Source organism: Triticum urartu, chromosome 1 (genome assembly GCF_003073215.2).
Source record: "Triticum urartu cultivar G1812 chromosome 1, Tu2.1, whole genome shotgun sequence".
NCBI classification, from domain to species: domain Eukaryota; kingdom Viridiplantae; phylum Streptophyta; class Magnoliopsida; order Poales; family Poaceae; genus Triticum; species Triticum urartu.
The window spans coordinates 74,597-88,379 of NC_053022.1; the positions used below are offsets into that span (position 1 = coordinate 74,597).

Genomic DNA, 13,783 nt, shown 5'->3' on the forward strand with positions numbered 1-13,783 from the left:
CAAGAAGGAGGAGACGTCACTGCTCCGTATGTGTGTTGAACGCGGAGGTGCCGTCCGTTCGGCGCTAGGATCATCGGTGATTTGGATCACGACGAGTACGACTCCATCAACCCCGTTCTCTTGAACGCTTCCGCGCGCGATCTATAAGGGTATGTAGATCCACTCCTCCCTCGTTGCTAGATGACTCCATGGACAGATCTTGGTGATACGTAGGAAAATTTTGAATTTATGCTACGTTCCCCAACAGGCACCATGCAGTTTCATGTTGAAACCTGCTGTCTTCGGATTGGAGGAAGAAGTGAGACAGAATGATTGAGAACCAAATTTGTGGTGGAGGCTCAAGGAGAAGAATGTGAGCCCGAGGAACTTCATGATTACCAACACCTCTTCAATGGTGATTAGGTTTCTTATCAGGAAGTAAACATCGAGATAAATCTTCATCTCCTCATATCTCGATTATCCAACTTATCTACCCATTAGGTGGCATTACATCAAGTGTTGCTGTGGGATGAAAAAATTCACAAAAAAAAACGTAGCGCGCTGGTGGGGAATTGACCTGGTAACGAGCCGTTGGTGAATGTGTGTTCCTAGCCACTGGAGCTGACTAGCATTATTGATTGTAAGGCAGCACATATCTTATCGAACCAACCGGAGCCACATGATCAAACTGCGCCATTATAGAAAACCAAAATCAATCACTGTAGCGAATTAGACCATGCCAATGTAGCGAACCGGAATGAGTTACTGCAGCGGTGTAACACCTCGGATATGTTTTCCCAATATGTAATCCAACTCTTGCCGTTTCCGGCGTTAAGTTATTTTATTTTCTCGGGTTCGGGTTTTTGTCTCTGTGTGTTGTTGTCATTGTCATGCATCTCATATCATGTCATCATGTGCATTGTATTTGCATACGTGTTCATCTCATGCATTCGAGCATTTTCCCCGTTGTCCGTTTTGCATTCCGGCGCTCCGTTCTCCTCCGGTGGTCATTTCTACCTTTCTTTCGTGTGTGGGGATTAAATATTTCCGGATTGGACCGAGACTTGCCAAGAGGCCTTGGTTTACTACCGGTAGACCGCCTGTCAAGTTTCGTACCATTTGGACTTCGTTTGATGCTCCAACGGTTAACCGAGGGACTAGAAAGGCCTCATCTGTGTTGCAGCCCAACACCCCTCCAAGTTGGCCCAAAACCCACCAAAACCCTCTTCATCATCTAGAGCGTTCGATCACGACCGCGTGGCCGAAAACCGCACCTCATTTGGACTCTCCTAGCTCCTCCTATGCCTATTTAAAGCCCCCTCCGAAATTCTCCTTCTCCTCCCCCCGAAAACCCTATATCCGTCTCCACCCGCCGCCCGCCGGACATTTTCCCGCCGACGGACGTGTCCGCCCGACGTGTCCGCCGTCACGTGGAGTCACCAGATTCGCTCCACCAGGCGCCCACATCGCCGCGCCGCCGAAGCCCGCGGTGGCCCGTGGCCGGCCCGCCCGCGCCCGCCACCGGGCCAGAGGCGCCCCTTCCCTCGCCGGTGCCGGCCGCCTTCCCAGAAGCGCCGCCACGCGCTCCTCGCCGGCCGGCGCCGACATCGCCGCCACCCGGCCGCCGCGCCGCCACAAGTCCCCGGCGCCGACATCGCCGCCCCGTTCCAGTCGCCGCCCGCGCCGGCGAGGGCCGCCCCGCTCGGGCCACTCCGTCCCGGTCTCCTTCCTCTACTCCGGCGATCTTCCTCCCTCCGGTGAACAGTGATCCTGGCGATCCTCGTAAAGCGTGCCGGCCGGATCTAGATTTGGGATTTATCTCGGGTTGACTTTTCTGCCCGAAACCCTAATTATTTGCTCATGTTCATCATGTCGTAACTCCTCATCCATAGCTTCGTTTTGGGCATATAGCATATCAAAATGTTCGTCTCAGAGAGCACATCATTTCATCTCATTGCATCATTTTCATTTGAGTTCATCTTAATGCCCGAAATGCTGTTAGAAGAATGCTATTTGAGATAATTGTCAGATCTGCTGCTGCATTTAGATATTTGTCATTTTTGCCATGATTAATGTGTGCATGATATGCCCCTGAGCTCTTCATGAGTTTTGTTATATGTTTTTCCATCTATTCGGAGGTGCAACCCATGTATTTTTGTGATGTGTGTGGTGACTAGCACAAGCTTGCAAAGTGGAGCCTTCGTTAATGCTTATTTCAGGGACTTAGCATTTCCACTAAGTCCTTGGACTGTTTATTTCAATATGCCATATGTTCATGTTGTTTCCTAGTGATCCGTGCCTCTTTTGAGGATGATCAGTAAGGATGTTTTGTTAACCTTGTAGTGCTCTATCCATCCATGTCTTTTTTTGCAATTATGGAGCACCCTAGCTTGAGTCAATCGAGCTCTACTTTTATCATTTCGTGAATCTGGGCAGATTGTCTACTTGTTAGCGATTTTGCCGAGGATGTTGTAGTTGATCCGTGCATGCTATGTTATTGCTCTTGCCATGTCTAGCTTGTATTTTGTGTATTCTTGATGGGTGTATGCTTAGCTTGTCATGACTTGCTCTGTAGTGAGTGCATCGAGCTCGTAAACATGCCTACTTGATATCTGTTTCAGCATGCTCCAGTTTTCACTAAGTCTGTGATCTAATTATGTTTTTGCCATGTTCACATGCTTGCAATTGTATTTTCTGATCCCTTTTGGCTCAAGGTCACTAAGGGACTTTTGTTAAGATCTTTAAGTAGCTCCATGCCATGCTTTACTTTGCCATGTTCAGGTCCTGTAGCATATTGTTTTCATGCTCCAAAGAGTGCTATCTGATCTGAAATTCCAGACAAGTGTTAATTTCACTAAGTCTGAGATCTGTTTACCAAACGCATTTTTGCCATGCTTGTTTGAACCTATTAATGGATGAATTGGCCGTAGCTTAGTGCTAGTCTTTTGTTAAGCATCATGAATGGATCCCTGCCATGTATTTGGATGCCATGTTTGGGTGTTGTAGCATGTTCATCTTATTGCATTTAGATGGCTACTTGTTGTAAATCGCAGAACGTGGTCATATTTGAATTGCTTGCCATTTCCAAACTGTAACTCCGATTCCGGTGATCTTTATATCGTTTTCAAGCGATTTCATCTCATATTTCCAGTGGCACACTTGGATTTCCAAGAAGATGCCAGGTTCATGCATTCCTTGTCAAATCTTGCATATGCATCACATATTGCATCCCGCATAGCATACCCTCTTTGCATCATGTTGTTTGAGCCTTGCACGTGGTTGATTGTGTCCTTGTTGCTTGTTTGGGTAGAGACGGGAGACGAGTTCGCTAATGAGGAGCCCGTTGAGTTTGCTTTCGAGGATCCAGTCAACTCTGACAACTTTGCAGGCAAGATGATCATACCCTCGAAATCACTACTATCTTTGATATGCTAGATGCTCGCTCTTTTGCTATGCCTATGCTATGATACCTACCACTTGCTTATCATGCCTCCCCAAATTGCCATGTCAAACCTCTTACCCACCATGTCTTAGTAAACCCTTGATTGGCTATGTTACCGCTTTTGCTCAGCCCCTCTTATAGCGTTGCTAGTTGCAGGTGAAGATTGGAGACCGTTCCTTGTTGGAACATTATTTACTTGTTGGGATATCATTATATTGCCATGTTATCTTAATGCATCTATACACTTGGTAAAGGGTGGAAGGTTCGGCCTCTCGCCTAGTGTTTTGTTCCACTCTTGCCGCCCTAGTTTCCGTCATATCGGTGTTATGTTCCCGGATTTTGCGTTCCTTACGCGGTTGGGTTATAATGGGAACCCCTTGATAGTTCGCCTTGATTAAAGCCTTTTCAGCAATGCCCAACCTTGGTTTTACCATTTGCCACCTAGCCTCTTTTTCCCTTGGGTTTCCGGAGCCCGAGGGTCATCTTATTTAACCCCTCCCGGACCAGTGCTCCTTTGAGTGTTGGTCCACCTTGTCAGCCGCCGGTGGCCACCAGGGGCAACTCTGGGCTGGCCTACCGGAAGTTTGGACAATCTGAGTGTGCCCTGAGAACGAGATATGTGCAGCTCCTATCGGGATTTTTCGGCACATTCGGGCGGTGTTGCTGGATTTGTTTTAACTTGTCGAAGTGTCTTGAAGAACCGGGATACCGAGTCTGATCGGAATGTCTCGGGAGGAGGTCTATTCCTTCGTTGACCGTGAGAGCTTGTCATGGGCTAAGTTGGGACTCCCCTGCAGGGATTTGAACTTTTGAAAGCCGTGCCCGCGGTTATGGGCAGATGGGAATTTGTTAATGTCCGGTTGTAGATAACTTGAACCTTAATTTAATTAAAATGAATCAACTGAGTGTGTTACCGTGATAGTCTCTTCTCGGCGGAGTCCGGGAAGTGAACACGGTGTTGGAGTAATGCTTGCGCAGGTTGTTCTCTAGTTATCCGTTCGCGCTTTGCCTCCTCTTCTCGCTCTCTTTTGCGAATAGGTTAGCCACCATATATGCTAGTCGCTTGCTGCAGCTCCACATATTTTCCTTGCCTTACCCATTAGCTTAAATAGTCTTGATCGCGAGGGTGCGAGATTGCTGAGTCCCTGTGGCTCACAGATTACTTCCAAACCAGATGCAGGACCTGATGATTCCGCTCCAGATGACACGCTTGAGCTCAAGTGGGAGTTCGACAAGGACTCACGCCGATACTACGTGTCTTTCCCTGATGATCAGTAGTGGTGCCCAGTTGGGGTGATCGGGACCGTGTCGCATGTTGGGTTGTTCTTTTATTTTGGCGCCGTAGTCGGGCCATGAGTGTTTGAATGTTGTAATGCTATTTATGTACCTTGATTGACGTGGCGAGTGTAAGCCAACTATGTATCTCCCCTTTATTATCTATATTACATGGGATGTTGTGAAGATTGCCTAACTTGCGACATTGCCTTCAATGCGATTATGCCTCTAAGTCGTGTCTCGACACGTGGGAGCTATAGTCGCATCGAGGGTGTTACAAGCGGTTAGTTTTAAAACATATTGAGAAACATTTTTTAAAAGTGTATATTTTGAAAAAGTGCCAACATTTTTTAAATTGTGAAGAAATGTTAAGAAACAAGAAACATTTTTTGAAAAATCGAAATAACTTTTTTAAGCATGGACATTCTTTGAATGTGTGATTTTTTTAAAAAAAATGCGCAAGCGAATTTGTTGAAGTTGTGAACATTTATGAAATTCCGAACAATTTTTGAAGCCGTGAACATTTTTTTGAGTATGTGAAACAAAAATTGAAAATGTTATGAAATTATGAACAGAAAATTCGACTGCGAACCTTTTTTAAATTCCTGGACATTTTATACACTTTTTACATTGTTTTCTTACTTTTAGATTTTTTTGAGCAACTTTAGATTTATTTTTCTGAGTTATTCATATCATGTAGTATAAACAAAAAATGTCTAGAAGGCCGAAAATAGCGCCCGTCGGCCCGCAGCACAAGGTTCCTGGCTGGGCCATGTGAGCGAGGCGCTGCTCCAGCAGCTCTCGCGAGACTAGTAGGTAGCTAGGGTTTACACTCTCCTCTCCTCTCCTCCGAATCAAAGAAGCGGCGGCTGTCTCACACTTCGGGATGCGCTTCATTGCGCACACCCCATGCTTGAGTAATCTCACACTTCGGTTGTGTCATAAGGTGACTGATGTTGGAGTGGCTGAACTGAGGCGTGCACATAAGATAGAGTCTTTGGTCATTGAGTGTTGTTGTGAGGTCTCTCTGCAAGCTGCGCAGGGTGTCGCCAAGTCAGTTCACTACTCCAGCAACTATTCAGTTGCCCTTAGGAAGAGAGCTGGTCTTGGCGGCTATTGATGAAGTGGTCTCCAAAAATTTCACTACAAATTTGTTGCTGAAGACATTAAGTTGTTCAGTGTGCATCATTGGACAAGGTTTGTGCATCATCCGACCTAGATTCATTTGTGTGTACTTTCAATTGCCTTCTACCTTTACTGTATAATTTTTCTGTATGACAGTCTAATAACGACCTGTGGTCGCGTGGCAATTTTGGTATGGATCGTTGTAGTAATAATATCATGTCCAATTTTCCATGGACATGTACAAAGGCGGCATGCTTGTTTTGTTGGTATCAAATCAACCGGAGTATGTCTTTGATTGCTTCACAGAAGAATAGTGCTAGTTGCTACTACTTGTGTAAACTAATGTAAGACGTTTTTGAAGTTTAAATTGAACTGCAGAAATGTCTTGTTTTGGATGTTTAGATTCTATAATGATCTGAAGTTAAGGAACAACTGAAACTTGAGCGACTACTGAAGGCATATAACAAAGCCGTCACATCATGTCTTTGCTCTGGACATGCAGCACTAAAAACATTTTGTTCTTACCTTTTTTAGGGTGGCAAGTTTCAGTTTTATTTTTTGGGTTTGTTTTTTCTTTTCAGATATAGCTTTAGTTGTAAAAAACCAGAGTTCTTCGTGCGGCATGTGTGGCACTTATCATTTGCACACGTATAACTCATTACAAACATTACTCCGTAGGGATTGTCTTTACTTACCAAAAAACACACACACGCGGGGGCACCATGCAGTTTCATTGTGAAAGTTGCCATTGTCAGAGTGGAGGAAGAAGCTAGACTGTTTAACAATTGGGAACCAACTATGTGGTGAAGGCTCAAGGAGAAGGATGTGAGCCTTCAGTGGTGTTTCGAGGAACTTCGTTGATATCTGCACCTCTCCAACAGTGATTAGGTTCCTTATGAGGAAGTGACCATTGAGATAAACCTTCACCTCCACATGTCTCAATCATCCCTATGCCCAAATTATTTACCCATTGGGCACCATCATATCAAGGGATACCGTGGGGCGAAAAAAAAATCGACCTGGTACCGAGCCACCGGTGAATGTGGGTTCCTAGCCACCAGGCCTGACTAGCGTTGTTGATTGTAAGGCAACGCATACCTTATTGAACCAACAGAAACCACAAAACAGACCCGCGCCACTATAGCGAACCGGAAGCAGTCACTGTAGCGAATCAGACCATGCCAATGTACGTAGCTAACGGGAACCAGTTACTGTAGAGGATATTTCTGAAACAAATTGAGGGACATTTTCTAAAAAAGTGTATATTTTGGAAAAGTGCAAAGTTTTTTGAATTTTTTAAAAAATGTTCAAGTACAGGAAACATTTTTTGAAAACTCAAAATAAAATTTTAAAGCACGGACATTCTTTCAATGTGTGAAAAATCTTTTTAAAAAAAGAGCAAATAAATTTGCTGGAGTCGTGAGCATTTATGAAATCCCTAACAATTTTTGAAACCGTGAACTTTTTTTGAATTCGTGAAACAAAAATTGAAAAATGTTATGAAATCGCAAACAAAAAACTTCAACCGTGAACCTTTTTAAAATTCCTGGACATTTTATACATTTGTCTATATTGTTTTCTTACTTTTATATTTTCTTTCTGTGTTTTTCATATATATAAACAAAAAAAGGTGTAGAAGGCCGAAAATAGCGCCCGTTGGCCCGCAGAGATTCCAGAGACGGCGCTGCAGCCCACATCTTCCTCCGCTCCGCTGGAAATTACAGAGACCAACTAGAAATGCGAGACTAGCTCCAGGGTTTACTGCACCCTCATCTCCTCTCCGGCGAGGTCGAGCGGCGGCGGCTCCGGTCTATTCTCTATCTCCTCCGACCGAATCTACGGTCGTTCTCAAGGAAGGTACCGCCGTTTCTTGCTTCTACTCTCCTCTCCTGAGAGACTCCTCCCTCCTTGCGTTGGTTCCCCTTTCCTGATTCGATTTCTTGGTCTTGATTGATTTGATAGGGGAACCAAACCGGTAGTATCATCCTCATCCATAAACTTAGTTGATTAGTACTAGAAAGAAAGTAAATACTACTCTAGTATTCTCTAGTCGAACAGATAGATTGGCCCTGTGAACTCAGCTCATCGTCTGTGGGAAAATGGTTGATATCCCTACTTTCTTTCTTGCCCAACCGAGAGTTGCAAGTAGTAATTTGCATATATGCTCTGGTTTTCATGTTCAGATTCAGCAATTACTAGTAAATCTGCTTGCAGAATTGTTTGCGTCAATTGTTACGTAATCATGGCGGTAGCTAGTTTTATTTAATGATGTCACCTGGAGCGTCATTTTTCTGATATTATATAATAGAAGTGCTCAAAGTTCATCAGTAGCTAGTTTAATCTAATGATTTGGCCTGCCTACAGCGTTATTTTTTTCTTTCTAACAATATAGACACAGATAAGGTGCTAGCTACTTGATAAATCTCCATGCTTGTGAAGAACACACAAGTTTTGGACGGATACAGAAAATGCTCAAACTTTGTCAGTAACATATTCTTCGTAATGATTGTCTACCGTCAGTGATATATTCTGATATATCGTAATGATTGGTACAGCTGAATTGTTCGATGGAAGACCTACCGGAGGCTCTGCTGACTGAGATTCTCAACAGGATCACCATGACAAGTGATCTCAATTCTCTTTCCCTTGTGTCAAAGCAGCTCTACAAGATAGAGGGGAATCAAAGGGATGCTATCCGTGTTGGTTCCGGTCTTTGCACTGCTACAAAAGAACTGACATCATTGTGCGCCCGCTTCCCAAATCTGCGGAAATTGGAAATCGATTACTCTGGTTGGATAGCTGGACATGGAAATCAGTTAGACAACAAAGGCCTTTCTGTGTTTTCATCTCACTGTTCCTCGCTGGTTGACCTCACCTTAAGCTTCTGCTCATGCATCGATGACTCTGGGCTTGCTTGTTTAGCTTATTGCAGAACATTGGTGTCTCTCAGGCTCAACTCCGCACCAAAAATAACGTCAGTTGGGCTTTTCTCGGTTGCAGTTGGTTGCACAAGTCTATCTGCTCTCCACCTTGTTGGTTGCGAGAAAATTGACAGTGTAGAGTGGCTGGAATACCTTGGTAGGGATGGATCGTTGGAAGAACTTGTAGTGAAGAATTGCAAAGGAATCAATCATCATGACTTCCTACAGTTTGGTTCAGGATGGATGAAGCTCCAGAAGTTTGAGTTTGAGGGCAAAAGAGGAACATATGATTGTATTACAGGTGATGTGGTCTATGACTCCTCGTACGATGCTCACGGCATGGATTTGTATGATTTCTGCTGTGAGAGTTTGAAGGATTTAAGGTTGGCGCGTATTGAAACTTGGCCAGAAGCAGGACTTCGAGTTCTCCTAGGGAAGTGTAAAGCATTGGAGAAGCTTTGCCTTGAGTATGTTCATGCCCTAAATGATAATGACATGATTGCATTATCTCGGAGCTGCAGCAACCTTAAAAGCATCTCACTTTGGCTCAACCTGCAGCCCTACTCTAGTGATGTAGGTTATTGTGAAACCAGGACGTCATTTACTGATAACAGCCTTTACGCTCTAGTCCTAAACTGTCGTATGCTTCAGATGGTGGACCTCAACTTTAGAGGATGTTCGCCTGAATGGCCATCAGAAATAGGATTCACAGAATTGGGTTTTCTGGTGCTCATTCGGTCCTGCCCGATTCGTGTTCTTGTGCTCAACAACGCCAACTTCTTTGATGACAAGGGGACGAAGGCCCTCGCATCCTCACCTCATCTGGAGACACTCGAGCTTATATTGTGCCATGCAGTAACTGATGTTGGGATGCGCTTCATTGCGCACACCCCATGCTTGAGTAATCTCACACTTAGGATGTGTCATAATGTTACTGATGCCGGAGTGGCTGAACTGGGATGTGTACATAAGTTAGATTCTTTGGTCATTGAGTATTGTGGTGAGATCTCTCTGGAAGCTGCGCAGGGTGTTGCCAAGTCGGTTCACTACTCCAAGGACTGGTCAGATGCCCTTATGAAGACAATTGGTCTTGGGGCCTATTGATGAAGTGGCCTCCAAAATTTTCAGTATGAATTTGCTGCTGAATCCATTAAGTTGCTCAGTGTGCATCATTGGACAAGGTTGTGCATCATCCGTCCCAGATTCACCTCTCTGAACTTTTTGTTGCCTTCTACCTTCACTGCAATGATTTTCCTTTATGGCAGTCTAGTAATGAATTCCGGATGGCAACTGATTAATGAAACTTTAATAGTAGGCACCACTTGTGTATTACTATCAACCGTAATTCCGGTTGCTTAATTTCTACTCTCTGTAGCCGCTTCGAAACTGGCATAAGTAGGCCCTAAGATTCCCTGTTTCTGCTGTGGAGGCACTATATGACATTTTGGTGTTATTTGTATTATTTAAGCAAATGTTATGAACACCTTTTTTTATTGCGTAAGTGATTTTGAAGACATATAGATCTGCCTGCTATGTTCACGTGCTAATTTTGGTATGGATGAATGTAGTAATAATTCAAGTTTTGATGCTTGCTTTGTTGATATCGACTCTGTTGGACAATGTCTTTGATTGCTTCTAAAAAAAATAGTGCTAATTACTACAGTACCTCTTGTAAACTAATGTATGACGTTTTTGCAGTTCAAATTGAGGTGTACAGCATCTTATATTAGTGTACAGAGGTGGTAGCATAATTGTGGATGTTTAGATTCTATAATGACCTGAAGTTGAGGAACAACTGAAACATGAGCGACTACTCAAGGCACATCATGTCTTTGCTCCGGACATCCAGCACTCAACAACATTTTCTTATTACCTTTTTGAGGGGATGGTATCACTTTTTTACCTATCATCAAGAGTATATATGGTTTAGTGTATGAAAATTGCCGAAATTAAGACACCATTCGAGGGATTAGATATCGAGATTCATGTGTTTGCTTGGTTCATCAGTCTAGTACAAAGATCCTGAAATTGTAAATATTTTACTTTAGTAACAATTGCATCAGTTCAGCTCTTAGGAACAGCATTTGCCTTGTATTTGTAGCTCATCAAGATGCCAACTTTGCTGGCCATGTACTTTATACTTGAGCTAAAATGAAACATGCACCTTTCCCTTGCTAAAAAAAGGGAGAATAATTTATTTATTTACATTAGCAATCCGGCAGGCGTACAGGAAGCGCCGAGGTTGCACCTAGTATAGTTTTACTGCTTCAAATTCAATCCACCTGAGGTTGCAACTTTTCTTCACCTGTTTGTGTGGCCAAGATGCTGCTTGCTTCTAGATGCCTTGAATTCCATAGAGATGCAGCCAACCACACAAATTCCACCATGGCTAGCTTTATTGAATTAAAGAACAATTACATTGTTCACTAGGTGGCCAAGTAAAAACCCCAGAGGTTCATTAGTCCAACTATCGTCACACTTGTTACAAAAACTGAATTTCGCTAGCTCATGAGCTACAGAGTTTGCATCACTGTCTAGGAAAATAATTCACAGGAGAAATTAATCTGTCATTTTTTTCCATAGGAGAAAATAGAGGATAGATGGCGACACTGAAGAAGAAAATTTTGGCATGTCAGATGTTACACGGCAACAGCACATACGAGGGCTGGTAGACGTACAGAAAGCGCCGGTAACCCACTTGAGTTTGTATTTTCTTTAGTGTGTGTGGTCAAGATGCTGCTTGGCTGCACAGGCTTTGAGTTCCAGAAGTTGCAGCCATGGCCTCATATTCCCTCGGACACACGACTTCCAACAAGACTTACGGTCCAGGATTTGTATATTAAACAGAATTTATCACTGAAACCTTTATTTCTACCACAGCCAGTCGATAGAATTCAAGCACTGAATTTCCCCGCAATTTGTAGTTGCATTGCATTGTGCCACCAGTCATGAGTCCTTGATCTAAATGTTTGGTCTATGTATCAGCTGAAAAGCGAAAAGAGAAACATTTTTTAGGATAGCTTAAGACATATATACTGAAGCAGTTTTACATGATCAAATAAACAAGGAAATACTACCCAAAAATTCACAGTCGCCGCCGTTGTCGCATTGGAGAGCCTTAATGATTACATTATATTGTGTACGAACGAAGGAGAAAAAGCGAAGGAGAGTGGAAGAAGTGTCCGACTTGTTGTGGAGGGGAAATGTCCACGAGAAGTGTGTGTAATTATCAAGTATAACCAAATAGTATTTATAACCAGAGAAGCTTACAACAGGGCTTGTCCATAGATCACAATGAATAAGCTCAAAAGGAGCATAAGTACGGCTACTAGAAGAAGGAAAGGGAAGGCGCGGCTGTCGGCCAAGTTGGCACGCAGTACATGGGGTGTGCGCATGGTTATTACATGAAGGAAGAAAGTCGTGCATAGATAAAGAAGACAGGGTTTGTGGACGGGGGTGGCCGAGTCGGCGATGCCACACGTCGGCAATGGAGACGGTGGTAGAAAGAGCAGTGCACCGTGGCTTGTTATTCCCGAAGAATGGATAGAGGTCGCCGGAGCTAGCGGAGATCATGAGTACCTTCCTGGTGTGAAGATCCTTCACAAGAAAGCCAAAGGGGTAAAATTCAATAGAGCATGAGTTGTCTTTTGTGAACTGGCGTACGGAAATAAGGCTCGTGACTACGTGAGGAGAAAATAACACATCGCGAAGATGAAAGTTGTGGGGATGGAATGTGGTGGAGCCGGTGGCATGGATGGGAAGATGGGTACCATTGCCAACAACAATGCTAGAGAAAGGATGCTTTAAAGAAGAATTCGAGAGGGTGAGGTTACCAGAGTGGCCGGTGATGTGGGAGGCGGCGCCGCTGTCGAGGTACCACTCGGAAGGAGCGGCGCTGTTGTTGGGGAAGCCAGAGGCGCTGTAGGCGGCTTGGAGCATGGCGAGGTGATCCCATGAGGGCTGCTGCTGTGGAGGCGCGGGGTAGCCGGAGAACTGCATCTGGTAGGCCTAGGCGTGAGATCCAGGCCGAGGGCCGAGCACGCCGGCAGCGTTCGGAGGGACCCAACCGGGCCGCGGGTTGGGCAGGGCCATGCCGTAGGGGGCGAAGAAGCCCATGTACGGGTTGTAGGACATGGGAGGAGCGGCGCCCCGGCCGCCCTGATCGCCACGTCCACGCCCGCGACCACGGCCGCGTCCGCGGCCGCCGCGGTCACCATCCTGGCGGTTGCCAGATCCGCGGCCCTGCGCGAAGCCATTGCCGCGATCGGAGCTGCGATCGACGCGGTCGCCCTGGCGAGTGCTGGAGGAGGCGCCAGGGGCGGAGGCGGTGCCGAAGGGGCCGCCGTTCCCGGTGACGGCGAGGTTGGGAACGGGCTCGTCGGCCATGCGCTGGGCGAGGTTTTCCTCGGCGAACTTCAGGCGCGAGAAGACCGTCTCGAACGGCGGCAGAGGCACGGTGTCGCCCAGGACAACGCGAATGGTGTCGAGCCGCTTGTCGATGCCGTGAAGGAACTGGGTGGTGAGATCCACCTCGGTGACGGCGTGGTCGATGTCGGCCAAACCAGCGGTGAGGAGCTTCATGCGGCGGGCATAGTCAGCAACGGAGAGGTCGCCCTGTTTGAGATTTTGGTATTGCCGATTCAGCACCATGTAGCGAGCCGCATGATTCGCCAGGAAGTAGTCCTTGATGCGGTTCCAAAGGTCGAAGGTGGTGGTAGCCCCGACGACATGGTCGACGTGGTTGTCGGCGAGGGTGGAGTAGATCCAGAGCACAAGGTGGGCGTCGATCTCGCAGTGGAGAGCAGTGGCATTCGGAGGAAGGGGGTGCTCGATGAACTGGGTGACGCCGTAGCGGATGAGAACAAGGAGAAAGAAAGACTTCCATTTGTGATAGTTGTGGTCGTCAGGGTTGAGGAGAAATTTGATGTGATTTTGAATGCTGTCGCGGAAGATAGGGTGCGAGGAGGGCGTGGTGTTGAAGGTGAGCGGCGGCATCGGGGAAGAGAACAGGGGGGCGAACTGGGTACCGGTGGTGGGAGAG

General features: G+C 45.7%; 1 protein-coding gene across 1 annotated transcript; it reads left to right on the forward strand.

The window, feature by feature from the left end:
• The first annotated feature begins 8,380 nt into the window (after positions 1–8,380).
• On the forward strand, positions 8,381–10,143 carry LOC125538906 (F-box/LRR-repeat protein 14-like). Its single transcript, XM_048705137.1, has one exon. The coding sequence runs from the start codon at positions 8,389–8,391 to the stop codon at positions 9,844–9,846; it is 1,458 nt and encodes a 485-aa protein (XP_048561094.1). The 5' UTR covers positions 8,381–8,388; the 3' UTR covers positions 9,847–10,143.
• Positions 10,144–13,783: the final 3,640 nt, after the last annotated feature.